We start from the raw sequence: 14189 nt of genomic DNA on the forward strand, positions 1-14189 counted from the left end.
CATCTCATCAGGAGGAGATAAAACAGGGAGCCAAGGCCGTCACTTAGGCGCCGTAAGAGAGAAAGAATGTGAATGTTTAGGTTTTATGACTAGGTGGAGGGGGGCTGAAGCTATAAGAATGTGAGAAACACTCAGACGCTTCGAGATCAGGCGGACACCCTCCCGCGCTCATCTCCCCTCCGGATGGTTTATGCTCAAAAGTGTTGAATTGTATGGAATTGACTTGCATAATTTTGACAGGATATATTTTTATGAAGATCAAAACATTTAAAGTTAAAGTTGATTTTTTAAGTTTATTTATTCTGGAATAAAATTCCTGTCTGTTTTTATTCATATTTCTGTTTAAAAAACATGGTTTTAGTGTGTTCAATAAATGTTTATCTTGTTTGGCCCGCGACCTAAAGTGTGCCTTGAGTTTTGCTCCCTGTGCAGTTGAGTTTGACACCCCTGGTGTAGAGGATGGAAATCAGCCAGGACAACTCATGAAACATCTGCAGACATCTGGTTGAATTCAGTTGTGTACATCCACAGAGAGCAGCAGGTCAGCTGATCACAGCCTGTACATTAAGAACATCGACTGGAGCTCTCAACAGAAATGATTGTGAGCTGTGACTCTTTTCCCCACACTGAGCCACTACAGCTGATTTTAGGGTTGAATCCTGCTGAATCCCACTTTAACCTCTTCCCTGCCCATTTTCCTCTTTAGAGGCAAAGTCACCCTCTACAATGTAGGCATTGTATTATTACATGAATATTACATTACATTAATATAGCACAAGGTTCAGTTAGTTTTGCATAAAATATATATATCAGTACTTCATCTTTTACCCCTTTAAGACCTACCATAGAACCAAGAGCTTATGTTTATATTTTTACTAGAGATGGCACGATACCACTTTTTTATGTCCGATACCATAAATTTGGATATCTGCCGATATCGATATGAATCCGATATAGTGTATTTTTTAATCAACAGAACTGTTTTTTTTTAAATATCTTGCTGTTTTTGTATAAGTTCATACTCAAGTTAAAAAACAAAACACTAAAGCTATTCTGTTATACCTGTATGCAAAAAATACACAGCACCCAAATATTTCATAGTTCAGTAATAGTGATCAATCTAATACACTTAATCCTACTCCATCCTCCCTATTCTGGTATTTTAAGGAGTAAGTAACCTAAATAATAGGGCTCTAAAACTCCCAGCAAAAAAAAAAAAATAGATAGGGAATCACCCACCCTCCACTTCATGATGCTTAATCAACATAATCAACTTTAATTTGATGCAGTGTGAAAAAAGATTCACAGAAATCAATTATTTTTCAAGAATAATTAAATAGATTCAACATCTTTCTTCAACAGAATTGCAGACTGCACAGATGGTACCTTCCCAAAGGAAAAAGTAGTAAAGCTTACTAGGGTATATTAGGCTTAGTTACTATATACAGTCATGGACTTCTATACATTTTACATCAGATTAAAACTTTGGGTGTAAGATTCAGATAATTATTTATTAAAATCTAGACATTTTAAATGAGAATAAGAAAGAAAAGGATGTCTTTGTGCCCCCTTTTCCCTGTTAATGCCCTATCGGCCACCCTGGCTAAACTTTGCTAGATCCGCCCCTGCACAGTTACCAGCCGTCAGCTAGAAAAGGATCCTGGTGTAGAAAGAAATATTAAATAAATTCTAACAACAGCTTATCAAGGTTAAACGTGCTGCTGTTGTTCAGCTGCTGGTTTCCTCTTTCTGGCGCGAAGTGGGCAATAAACAAACAAGAGAGACGGACTCGCGACAGAAAAGCCGATCATCATGATTTCATGACTGAAGTAGCAGCAGGAGACGGAGGGGGAGAGAAGAGGCAGTCGCTCCATATATGTTCCATCGCAGGAATGCTTTACAAACATTCAGAGACGAACTTACACACTTGCTTTACTTCTCTCTGGGATAACTTCCTCGGAGATGAAATGCCGGATTGGTAGCGAGGCTACAAATACACACAGCCGCTCTATCACGTGAGCACACTGCTCCGACGTGCTACGGTTATGAGCCGAGTTACGCCATGTCGCAAGTTTTGTGAGGTGCTTTTTTGAAATTTAATGGATCGGATTACATTTTTTATTTCTCTCCGATATCAGATCCAGTAATTTACGTCAGTATCGAACCGATACCGATACGTGATATCGGATCGGTCCATCTCTAATTTTTACATGCCCTTAATGCAGGGCTCTAGAGTGCGACCAATTTGGTCGCAAATGCGAATGTTTAAGTCTGTGCGAATGTTTAATTCATGTCAATGTCAGCTCGTGTTTACTCGGGTGAGCAGTACCGGCCCACAAAGAGAATGCTCTTGGTGGGTTTATGTCGGATGAAGAAGATGAAGGGATGGTCGGCAACAAACTCAGCGGGAATCGTTATAGAGCGGACTTCCATGTCAACCCCAGTGGCAGCAGCAGCCTCAGTTCCTTCTTCATTTACATCCACCAAAGCCTTGTGGACAACTTTGGACACTATCAGGTCATTTGCTGGAGACATTCCTAGTAGATGAAGAGCCCAGAAATCAGTTGTGTTTTTTTCTTTACCAGATGATGTTTTGCAGTTTTTGTGCTCTCAATATAACTGTATAATTGATTCAGTGTGTCTCATTGGTGCAATATTTCTCACCAGAGAAGTCTCTCTTGTAGATGTCAAAAGCGTTCTCCATTCCCATGTTGGTCAGGATTTTCTCCAAGTCATACTTCTCCTCCATCTTAAATCGAGGGAGCTTGACATCAACCTCGTTGGGGCTCATCATGTCTGGGCGAGTCCAGTCCACAAAGTTCTGATAGGTCAGCTCCTTCTCCAGCTGTGTGGATACAGTGTCACTAGCTTGTCTGATTGAAACTGGACATTAAAGTACTGGTAAGTGCATCTTACCTTTTCCAAGCCTGTGGTATCATCTTCTATGTCATTAGGCAGGAATATGAGCATGCTGAGGTCATTTCCTTTATACGGCATCTCAAGAATCTGTCCAGAAACATTGTTTTTATTTATTACTCCATCAAAGATGATCTGACTTCCTAATCTAGAAATTTAGGCTGATATTTGTAAAAGACAAGTTTTAGATCATGCTGGTGAAATCCTGTAATAAGCTGAAAGTGATGGATGTTACCTTGCAGTTGGCCTCAGGAATGGTCGCAAAAGGAAATTTACTTTTCTGCTGCATCATCTTCACCGGCTTAGTGTCGTTCTGAAAAATAGGGGAGACAAGAGAAATGTTTTTTGTGTTTAGTCTCAAAATGATCTCAAAAAGTTCTGTCATGGTTTTATTCCAGCCATTGAGTGGATTTGGATGTAGAGCACACGTCACAACACAACTTGTTCTTGTTAGCCGAAGTTTGTGATGTGCTGTTGTTTGATATTTATTTGAGAACTTATTGGATATTACATGAATAATAAACTGCATTGCATAACTGCATAAAGTTGGAAAGTGATCGTCCTAAAAGCACGATTTTATCCCCTCAGAGCTCCAGGCTTTATGTTCTCATTCAGCAAAGTCCACAGCTCGTTTGTAGTATGACAGATCAAAGTATAACTGCACCATCCTATGCTGCCTTTCTGCACTGTTACCTTGTTCAGTCGAAACTGCACATCAGCAGTCTTCTCCTCCTTAAACTGCGTGTTCCAGCTGCCCTTGAAGTAAATGGCATTCACGAGAACCAGCTTCGTCAGGCTACCCACTGCATCCTGGCTTAGCAAGTCCTTGATTTTATCTGGTAAAAAGAATTTATGAAAACTATTAACTATTACCAAAGATGCACTAGTTACTGTACAACATCTTCAGCTATAAAATCAGAAAACAGGGCAACAGCAAGATGGTTTTTATTTTTAAAAAAGGGGGAAAAAGCTTTATGATCAGTATAACAGGGAACAAAAAACAAAAATTCAAGTGTAGGCTTGAACAAAATTCAAGCCTACGCTTGAAGCCACTGAGGCACAGCTGGCTGCCGGCAGAGCCGGCGGGCACGCCGGTGCAGCCCCCTCTAGCTTCTGCTCGGTGGCTACTGGGTGACGCCTCGTCTGGGGATCCTCAGCCCTTCCCATGAGGGTGGCACGGATGCCCCTCCGGTGGTCCTCCTTGGGCTCTCGCACTCTGGGGCCTCTGGATGTCTGGGGCCTGGATCTCCTCCATGCCTGCTTCATGGCCTGGGGGACGGGGCTATGGCTCGCTACATCCTCTTGCAGACCATTACATGTGGAAACCATTTGAATACAAGCGCGCTGATCCACACAGGTGTGCACACGGGTGTTCACTGCTCGTAGACTTAAATTACACCTTTCTTGGCTGCTACTTCAAAGCACATTGTGTGCTGTCTGTCCTGCGTGCTGCACAACAACATTGAATATTTAGTATTTACTGCTGTTTACACTTAGCTAGATTAATGCGATGGTGTTGTGTTTAGAAAGTTGCTTTGGTTTTTTTTGCTTGTTTTCTATTCTTTCTCTCTCAACAGGTGATCCAGGAGATTTTATTTTATTTATTTATTTTTTTCCCCCTTTCTCACTGTCCCTCTCCCCTTCTGTTTTTCTTTTCCTTCCTCTTTCTTTCTCCCTTTCCTATCCTTCAGTCTTCTCCTGACCTGGTCCCAGGTTCGAGAGACATTGAATAAGCGTCGTATGATGACAATGGGCATTTCATTTTCTCCATTATCAGGATGGAATGAGTCTAGCTTTATCAGATTAGACATCATGTGGTACTTTCGGCTTTCTGTTCCTGCTGGATGTTTGAGTACCTTGTTGTTGTTCAGGTGAAGCATCAAAGAGCTCTCTGAGTCTTGGCTCTTTCAGGCGTTGTGTGTTAATCAGTGATTGCGTGTGTGTAGGTGTATTGGATCCGGGCGCTGGCTCGCCGGAGACGTCATCTACCTGTTGTGTGTTTATTTGTTTTGGTTCCGGGCGTTGGCTCGCCGGAGACGTCGTCTGCTTGATCCGACGCCTGAGATGGTCTGGTTGGGCTGGTCTTAACCCTGCTGGCATGAATCCACTGAGGTTGTCCGTCTGTGAGGATGCTGGTTCTTCGTCACTGCCAGTACAGTCTGGGGGCTGGAAAACGCGCGGCCTCCCCGAATTTCCTTGGTTTTAGCGACTTCACCAACACCGCATCTCCTTGTCTCCACTGGTGGAACTGTGGAGGGGAAAGGCTGAGAGAGACAAACTTTCTGATAGTTATTATTCAGTGTTTCTACCAGGTTGTGAACATAGTAACAATGCAGTGTCTATGTCCCCTTCCAATAGCGGTGCCCCTCTGGAGGCTGACCATGATGTTGGAAATGGTCTTCCCATGATTATTTCAAATGGAGATAATTTGGTTGCTGCGGATGGAGTCATAATGTATGAAATGGAAAATCTGGTTGTGATAAATGCTGATGTTTTGCTTTTGGTCTCCCTATATTAGTTCGTGCACATGTTAGACAGGTTGCTAATATGCTTTTTACTGCATGTGATGTTTTCTCAATTACAAATCTTGATTTTATTGCCCCTATTACCCCTCTTTGTCCGACATGACTCACACCGTGAAAATGTCGGACAAGGACTGGCATCAGGGAATATGGGAGGGCAATCAAACCCTCAAAATTTTGTATAGGCCATCTCTGTCATCTAAGGTACAGTCATTATCCTCCCAATAGGTGTAATCAGATGCAGAGGCCTGCTCTTGTATAAAGTTTAAATCAACATTTGTTTCTAAATAGTCTGGGAATGTAACAAGTGGCACAGATAATACTTCCTGCGGAGGTGGGAGCTGTGATGCAGCTGCAGCCTTGGCTGTCACGTCTACTAGAGCATTACCTGTTGCTTCGTCTGTGTCAGCTGTACTGTGTCCTTTCGTTTTAACAACTGCAACGGCCGATGGTAGCTGTATAGCCTGCAAAAGTCTTTGAACAAAATCAGAATTTAGCAATTGATTTTCCGTCAGCAGATCTAAATCCTCTTTGTCTCCACAATGTGCCAAAGTCATGTACGACGCCAAACGCATAACGGCTGTCCGTGTAAATGGTCACACGCTTATCCACATGTAGCTCACAGGCGCGTATTAAAGCCATGAGCTCTGCTTTTTGTGCTGAGTGAAATGGTAATGAGTGAGCCTCTAGTATGATGTCAGGCAATGTCACCACTGAATAGCCACAAAGAAATGAGTTGTCATTTGGTTTTGAACAGGACCCGTCCACATAAACAATGACTGAGTCTGGGATTGGTGTTTGCTCTAAATCTGGACGTGGTGCTGTGGATTCCTGTATACGCGTCATGCAGTCATGAACGTCAAGCCTGTCTGAGCCATCCTGTCGGTCAGAGGAACACAGCATACGGATCAATAAATGTGCTGGCGAATTGGGTCTGCTGCTTGCTTTTATAGTGAGATTTGCTGTAGAGGTCAGTGTAGCTTCATAACCTGAGCGACGTTGTGCAGTCATATGATGTCTAGTTATGTTTGCTAGAATGGTCGTGACCTGGTGATTGGTGTGTCATGTGAGAGTGTGAGCTTCTCGCAGTCCCTTATCATGATAGAGCAAGCCACTACTGCTCTCAGGCAGGCCGGCATCCCCTGAACAACCACAGGCAGCACCTTTGAGTGGTGGAGGTCAGCGCTCCCTTTAATGCATTGAAAGAGGCAGTCATTTCTGTGGACCACAGTATTCGAGGAGGCTTGTCTTTTTTTACAACAGTCACGCAGAATGTGGTCATGAAAAGAACAGTCTGGTGTCCACTGTCTGCAATAGTTCACCATGCCTAAGAAGGACAGCATTTCCTTCTGTGTAGTGGGCCGAGGGACAGAGGTCACAGCTTTGACCCAGTCTGTAGTCATGGAACGTTGTCCGTGAGACAGTGTAAATCCCAAATATTGAACAGAAGTCTGACAGTACTGCATTTTCTTTGCCGATGCTTCGTGGCCAGTCTGTTGGAGGTGCTGGAGAAGCATGTGTGTAGCAGTTTGACATAGTTCCTCACTCGGAGCACAGAGGAGGAGGTCATCCAGTACAGCCCTCCGGAGGAGTGAAGCTGTCCAGGGTAGCACGGACCACCATTGAGAAAGCAGGCTATCTACCATGCCTTGTGGCAAACGTGTCCAGGTGTACTGCTTATTTCTATGTGTGAATGCAAATATCGGCTGTGTGTCTTCATGCACAGGCACTGAGAAAAAAAGCGGAACACAGGTCCACCACGGTAAAATGTATAGCTGTGGATGGAATGGATGTCAATATGCTGGGAACGTCTGAGAGGTGGCAGAGGCATAATGACTGCATTAATTTGCCTTAAGTCTTGTATGAAACGCCATACGCCAGGTTTGTTAGGCTTTGGCACAGGATTGACAGGAGTGTTATATGGAGATACTGTGGGCTTTATTACTCCTGTAGTCAATAAATCTCCTATGATGGCATCAAGGGCTGCGGCTTTTTCGGCGGAAAATGGGATATTGCTTGACATATACTGGCATGTTGTGTTTCAGCTGTGCGTGATAAGGTGTACAGTCAATAAATCACTGGTGTGAGCAGCTATCATGTTGTTGAACAGTGTGAGAGAGACAAAAGTGTGGCTCCCAGTCATGGGATTACCTGGTAGTGGCGTCTGTACACGTTTTTTGGCACAGTGTGTGACATGGAGTACCGGACAAAAAGGATGTTGCTTTCATTCTCTGCTGAGGCGTCCAGCTGACACAGAGGCTGTTCCTTCTCCATGATGTCGGTGCATAGGGCAGAAAAAACATAAGCTGTTATCAGTGTCAGCAAACATTTCACCCTTTGTGTTAAATGAAATACACAAATTCATTTTTGCTCTGGGTGTCTGCGGCTGCTGGAAAACTGAGCTAAATTTGCACCTCTAGCTTGTCTACCTTGTGGATTAAAATTCAGGTTGTAAGACTCCAGCCTAGATGTGGGGCCATTATTGCATGCTTCCCTTTGTTGCCAGTTACCTTGACTGGAAGAGCTCTGCTGACGCCTAGTGGCAGGAGCTTGTCCTGCATTTTGTGGTTGAGGCGCGCGTGCTCTAGTGGAAGCTGCAAATTGACACGCCCTAGACCAATGTCCTATCTTTCCACAGCAAAAAACACACATCTCTATTCTTATCTTTCTGTCCTCTGAAACCTCCCTGCTGTGCTGGGGCAGGTGGTACTCTTGCATACATTAGTTTCTCACTTTCTTCTGGATCTGTCTGAGGTCTTTGAATTATTCTGACCCATGTTCAGTGACTTCCAGAGGGGTTTACACGCTTGAAGGATTTATGTTAGTATTTTTGCTGAGGCACAGCTGAGGTTACTTTAATTTTATTGCTAGAAATTTTATCTTTTCTTTTGTTTTTGGTGAGCAACTTCTCACTTAACGAGCAACTTCTCGCAAAACAACAGGCAACTTCCTGTGTCTCTCTGCTTTTAATTTACTTTATTCGGGGACTAAGGAAGATTGTCAGTGTATCCCATTTATCTGGGCCACTAAGTAAAACTTCGTCAGCATATCCCGTTTCTTTATGGATCGATCACTGAGAAAGGTATAATACAGTCCCATATAAATATAAAAGACACGTATTTACCTTTGTCAGTGGATCCCACTTCTGACACCAAGTTGAAAGAAATCTCCGTCCCGGGTTTCTCCGTGGATCGGGTTTCCTCCGAGGCGTGGGCACCTATAAGCAGAGTTTTGTCTTTACCTTATAAGATTCAAAATTATTCAAAGTAACACTCAGGTATGCCGTTCAGCAGGTTAGTTACAGCGCCGGGAGTAGCTTGGGAGAACAAGGAAACACAGACTGCTTCAGGTTGCTTTCCCAAAATCAACTCAAAGGTTTATTCATCAGACAACAGTTTATATAGAGGAAAAAGGTTCGTGTGTCAGCAGATTCTCAGTTCAAACCGGTACAGACCAAATAAGGAAGCGTCTTCCTGCCCTCTGAGCAAAGAAGTATCCTTTGTATAGTTTATCAGTTCAGCTACAATTTATGATTATCCCAGCAAAATACACTCCTAGACATAGAATACAGAGTTCTTTCATTAGTGAATTCTGAAACAAACCACCTGGCCTTTAACAAGCTCTTTTCTAGGAGATAAAGAAGGGAGGATGGGAGTAAGGAAGTGATCTCTGTGGTGTTTTCAACCTTCAGGTACCATCCTGTGATTCTTACACATTAATTCTTGGGTCACAGAGAAAGAGAAAAACAACTAGTAAATGGGCCTTATTGAGTAACAGTTTTCCTGTATAATATCACTATAAAACAATATCCTGTAAATGCTCCCATGGTATAAAAATATCACAACAACCTTGGTCAGTTATGATGTGAGGGGGATAATTGTTATGAAGTAGTCTGCACCAAGCTTAAGGTTGCTCAAACTCAGTATAATGACATATGAGATGATGAAAATAAAGAAACTATCTAAACTAATTAAGTGCATAGAGGCATTTGATCTGCTTGATAACCTGTCATTTATCCTGGATAAAATATTACTGAGATATAGAGCACATCTATAATAGGAACTCATAAGCCAAACCTTGTAGACAACAGCTAGGGCTACAGGATCGTGAAGCTGAATTAAATGTGTGGACACTGCTAAGTTGATGAGCATGTTACACATTTTCTTTTATTTTTATTTATTTGTTTTTAGAACAGAAGCTGAGTGTGTGACAGGAAGTTTGCATGCCCGTAGGAGGAGACAGAGGAGTTGTTTCTAGGCAGCATTTAGCTATGATGAAATGTATGCAGGAGTAATTGCTTATATGCTTAAACTTAATTGATTAAAGTGATTGTTTTCTTTTGGAGCTTTTAGTGGAATAGGCGTTTATAATGATTTTCTTGTTAAAAAGGTGACTTTAGATTAGAATAGAGGAACTTGCAGCAGCGGCAGTTTGTGTACAGGATCAACAGATGTAGGTTTAATTAAAGGAGCAGATCCCGTTGTAGTAAAAACTACCACAACTTACAGGCCAGTTAAACCACAATATCCCTTAAGCACAGAAGCCAAGACAGGGATCAGGCCAGTAATTGCAGATATGGAAAAAGCTGGCATTTTAGTAAAAACTACTGAAACAACCTGTAATACTCCGATTTTCCCGGTGAAAAAAGCAAACACGGGGAAATATCGACTAGTACATGACCTTAGAGCAATAAATGACATAACAGAACAAATCCCACCTGTGGTGGCGAATCCACACACCATTTTAAATCAAGTAACATCAAAGGAACAGTGGTTTTCTGTAATAGACCTATCCAATGCTTTCTTTTCTGTACCACTACACCCTGTCTCACAAAAGCTATTTGGATTCACTTTTGACAACCAGAAGTATACCTATACAAGGTTGCCTCAGGGATTCCAGAATAGCCCCACTCTTTATGCAGAAGCTCTAAGAAAATCCATGTCACTCTGCACGCTTCCTGCCCCAGGTAAATTCCTGCTGTACGTTGATGATATTTTGATCACAGGCTACACACAGACAGATTGCAAAGCAAACACACTGACAGTTTTGCAACATCTAGCAGAACAAGGCCATAAAGTCTCACAGCATAAATTGCAGTTGTGGAGCCAAGAAGTAACGTACCTTGGCCACAGACTGACAGGACAAGGCAGACAGCTGTTAGACAGCAGAAAAGTAGCTGTACAGAATGCTCCTAAACCTGTCACAAAACAACAAATGATGAGTTATTTAGGTCTCTGCAACTTTTGCAGATGTTGGATACCTGAATATGCACTGCTGGCCCAACCTTTGCAAAACCTGATCTATGGCAAACACTTAGCTCTGAAAGATGAAATAGAATGGACACCAGAGGCAGATAAAGCATTTATTGACTTAAAACTTGCCCTGCAAACAAGCACAGTTTTAGCATTGCCTGACTATGACAAATCTTTTTATTTGTATGTTGACGGAGGTGCTGGTTACATGAAGGCAGTTTTAACGCAAGCTTTCGGGGAAAAACAACGCCCACTCGCATTCTATTCCTGCAAATTAGACTCAGTCGCATCAGGTTTGCCGACATGTGTACAATCTTGTGCCGCTGCAGCAGAGGCAGACATTGTTTTAGGACACACACTGATTATTAAAGTTCCACATGCTGTAACTTCCATTTTGCTACAAGCAAATTTGTCTTATTTGACTCATGCAAGACAGCTTTCATATGTAGGCACTTTCACAGTCACACATTACAATCGAGAAGTGTGGTCAACTGAACCCGAGCACACTACTTCCAACGGAAGCAGACGGTGACGCACACTGCTGTATAAAGAAACTTGATGAGGAAACGAAACCACAGCCTGACATCTATAGTCTAGGTCGCAACTGTGTCGGTTACGCAGTAACCACAGTAGACACAGTTTTAGAAGCGAAAGCTCTAACTTCATCTTTTTCAGCACAGAGTGCTGAGCTCATTGCCGTCATACGTGCATGCCAGCTATACAGAGGTCAAGATATAAATATTCACACTGACAGCCAATATGCCTTTGCAGCTGTACATCACTTTGCAAAAATATGGCAAAATAGAGGCATGGTAACATCTAATGGCAATCCAGTCCAGCATGGACATCTATTAAAAGAGCTATTAAATGTCGTAACGTTGCCCAGACAACTAGCACTATGCATGTGTGCAGCTCACCAGAAAGATACGTCAGACATTACTAAAGGTAATAACTTTGCAGACCAGGCCGCAAAGAAGGCAGCACAGCATCCTGTACAGACTTTGATGTCTGAAACTTCACAGCTAATACCACTTGATGTACTTAAAGATGAACAGAAAGCCGCACCCATTTCACACAATCCACATGGATTTTATTGAACTGAACGAATGTCAAGCATCAAAATACGCTCTAGTAATTGTGGATGTGTTCTCAAAATGGCCAGAAAGATATCCAGTAAAAAGAGCAGATGCAATCTCAGTAGCAAAATGTTTATGCAACCATTTCATTCCTACATACGGCATTCCTTCTCTGATAAGATCAGACAATGGAACACATTTTGTTAATGATGTAATTAGCAAAGTCTCTGAAGCTCTGGGTTTCAGCATCAAACATCATTGCGCATATCATCCACAAAGTGCAGGATTAGTGGAAAGAACTAACGGCACAATAAAACAGAGATTAAGAAAATGCATGGAAGAAACAGGAAGGCAATGGCCTGAGTGAAGATGTGGATGAGGCTAACCCGGGGGTCATAATAATAAGTCTATAAGAGAAACCACCCTAGCAGAGTGGATGACTAAATTATTTGAGAATAAAGAGATTGTGCTAAACAATAAACTGCCGAGTGATATCTCTCCAGTTTCTTGCAGGTTGCAACCAGGTGATTGGATCCTGATCAAAGTACTCCAGAGAAAGCATTGGAGTTCGCCGAGGTGGGAAGGCCCATACCAAGTCTTACTCAGCACACCAACTGCCTGCAAAATAGCAGAAAGACCATCTTGGATCCACCAAAGCCACTGCAAAAAAGTGAGTGACAACACAAGCATAGACGCCGGTTCCCCCGACTCCTAGGAGGAAAGGGCTGTTTGGGTATATCCCGCCCTTTTATCTTCTCGCCGGTGGTCTACTCACCTGGAGCCCGGGTGTGCCTGGTCATCATGAAGAAACTTGTCCTCATAGTGGCTGGCATCGCGCTCCTAGTGAGCCTACTGATACGCACCTGGAAAGACGAGGACCCACAGCACCACCTGCAGAAGAAATGGTCATATGACAACTCACACCTAAAGGATATGGACAAAGAGCACAGCCACCCCTGGCTGAACAATGCCTGGTACCGGTACGTCTACGACCGAGTACATACAGAAGACAACCACACTGGCTGCTACGTCTGTTCTCACCTCCCAACAACAGCAATGCAAGCCACCCTATATGGAAAATCACCCAGCCTTTCCGAAGCCCTATGTATATTCTACAAAGCCACCAGCGGAACATGTTCCCCCGAAGACATCTTCTTCTTCAAGGTTGAGTTAAAGACACAAGACACAAAACCCGACCTGCCACGGTGTAATGGAACACAGATCAACTATACAAATAATGAGGTAGTGTTCTGTACACCAGAGATCTCAGACTGGAACTACAGCTGTGATGACCGATACTGGGTACACCTGAACGCAACCAATGACAAGGGAAAATCATTCAACGTCAGGAGGGAACCAGGAATACAACATCCAATGTGTTTCACCTTCGCATACGGCAACAGAAAGCTGGGAATGAACCAAAACTGCTCCCAGACTTTCCGAATGCCGCAGGACAGAAAGGCACGGATAAGCTTCCTGAATGGCACATATTGGGTGCAGGGTACAGCATGGGCATGTGGCTCAAAGACATACTTCACCATCCCACCCAACAGCACCGGACTCTGCGCCCCAATTTTAGTGTCAGACCACACATTCAGAGTATTCCATCAGAACCAACCAAGACGCAAGAGGAGCACTGATGACGTGCAACCTCATGACCCAATCTGGGGCAGTGATGCACTCACTGTTCTCATGGGTTGGAAATGGAAAAAACATGCTAAGAGACTCTTGACTACCGATTTGAACTTTTCCTGAACAGCTCAACAAAGATAAACAAGGCTCAGAATGAGGAAATCGACGTGATCAGAATAGTGGTTATGCAACACAGAGTCGCCCTGGACATGATTCTGGCTGAGAGAGGGGGCCTCTGTGTCTTATTCAACACGACTTGTTGCACCTATATCCCGGACAACGTGCACTCCCTGACCATGACCACCGCCCTAGACAAGTTACGACAACTGAGTAATGCACAGCAACAAGACTATGTCACGAACACAGAGGACTGGCTGACCTGGCTGCTGAGTGGCAGCTGGAAGACCCTCGTGATCAAAGGACTTGTCTTGATAGGAGTTCTTCTTTTATTGCTTTGCATGTTCTCAACTCGCATTCTACCCTGTATCAGATCAATGATTGACAAAATGGTACAGGCCACAGTAATCACCTATGTTGGACGGCCACAAGAAGATAAACCGGACGAAGAGGATTTAGTATAGGAACACACACACTCACACATACTGAATGATGCTACAATTGAAAATGCTATGAGCAAGTGATTGTTGGCTGATAATAAAGTATGATTAAGTGGTGAAATATAGTAACAACAGGAGGGAATGTTATGGAATTTTTACTGATTTATATGATTATGCTTCAAATGTTATGTTATACTTATGTTCACATATTTCACCAGACACAGCTTTCTGAAG

At 43.0% G+C, this 14189-nt stretch overlaps 1 protein-coding gene across 1 annotated transcript; it reads right to left on the reverse strand.

The window, feature by feature from the left end:
* Window positions 1–2285: 2285 nt before the first annotated feature.
* On the reverse strand, window positions 2286–12566 carry LOC112435924 (leukocyte elastase inhibitor-like). The gene is made up of 7 exons (XM_024805081.2): window positions 12542–12566; window positions 8563–8655; window positions 3610–3806; window positions 3152–3229; window positions 2917–3006; window positions 2665–2845; window positions 2286–2537 (listed from the first exon to the last, which is right to left on the reverse strand). Exons 1-7 carry the CDS (start codon window positions 12564–12566, stop codon window positions 2311–2313), a joined length of 891 nt encoding a protein of 296 aa, XP_024660849.2. The 3' UTR covers window positions 2286–2310.
* Between the last annotated feature and the right edge of the window lie 1623 nt (window positions 12567–14189).

This window comes from Maylandia zebra, linkage group LG1 (assembly GCF_041146795.1).
Source record: "Maylandia zebra isolate NMK-2024a linkage group LG1, Mzebra_GT3a, whole genome shotgun sequence".
Taxonomy (NCBI): domain Eukaryota; kingdom Metazoa; phylum Chordata; class Actinopteri; order Cichliformes; family Cichlidae; genus Maylandia; species Maylandia zebra.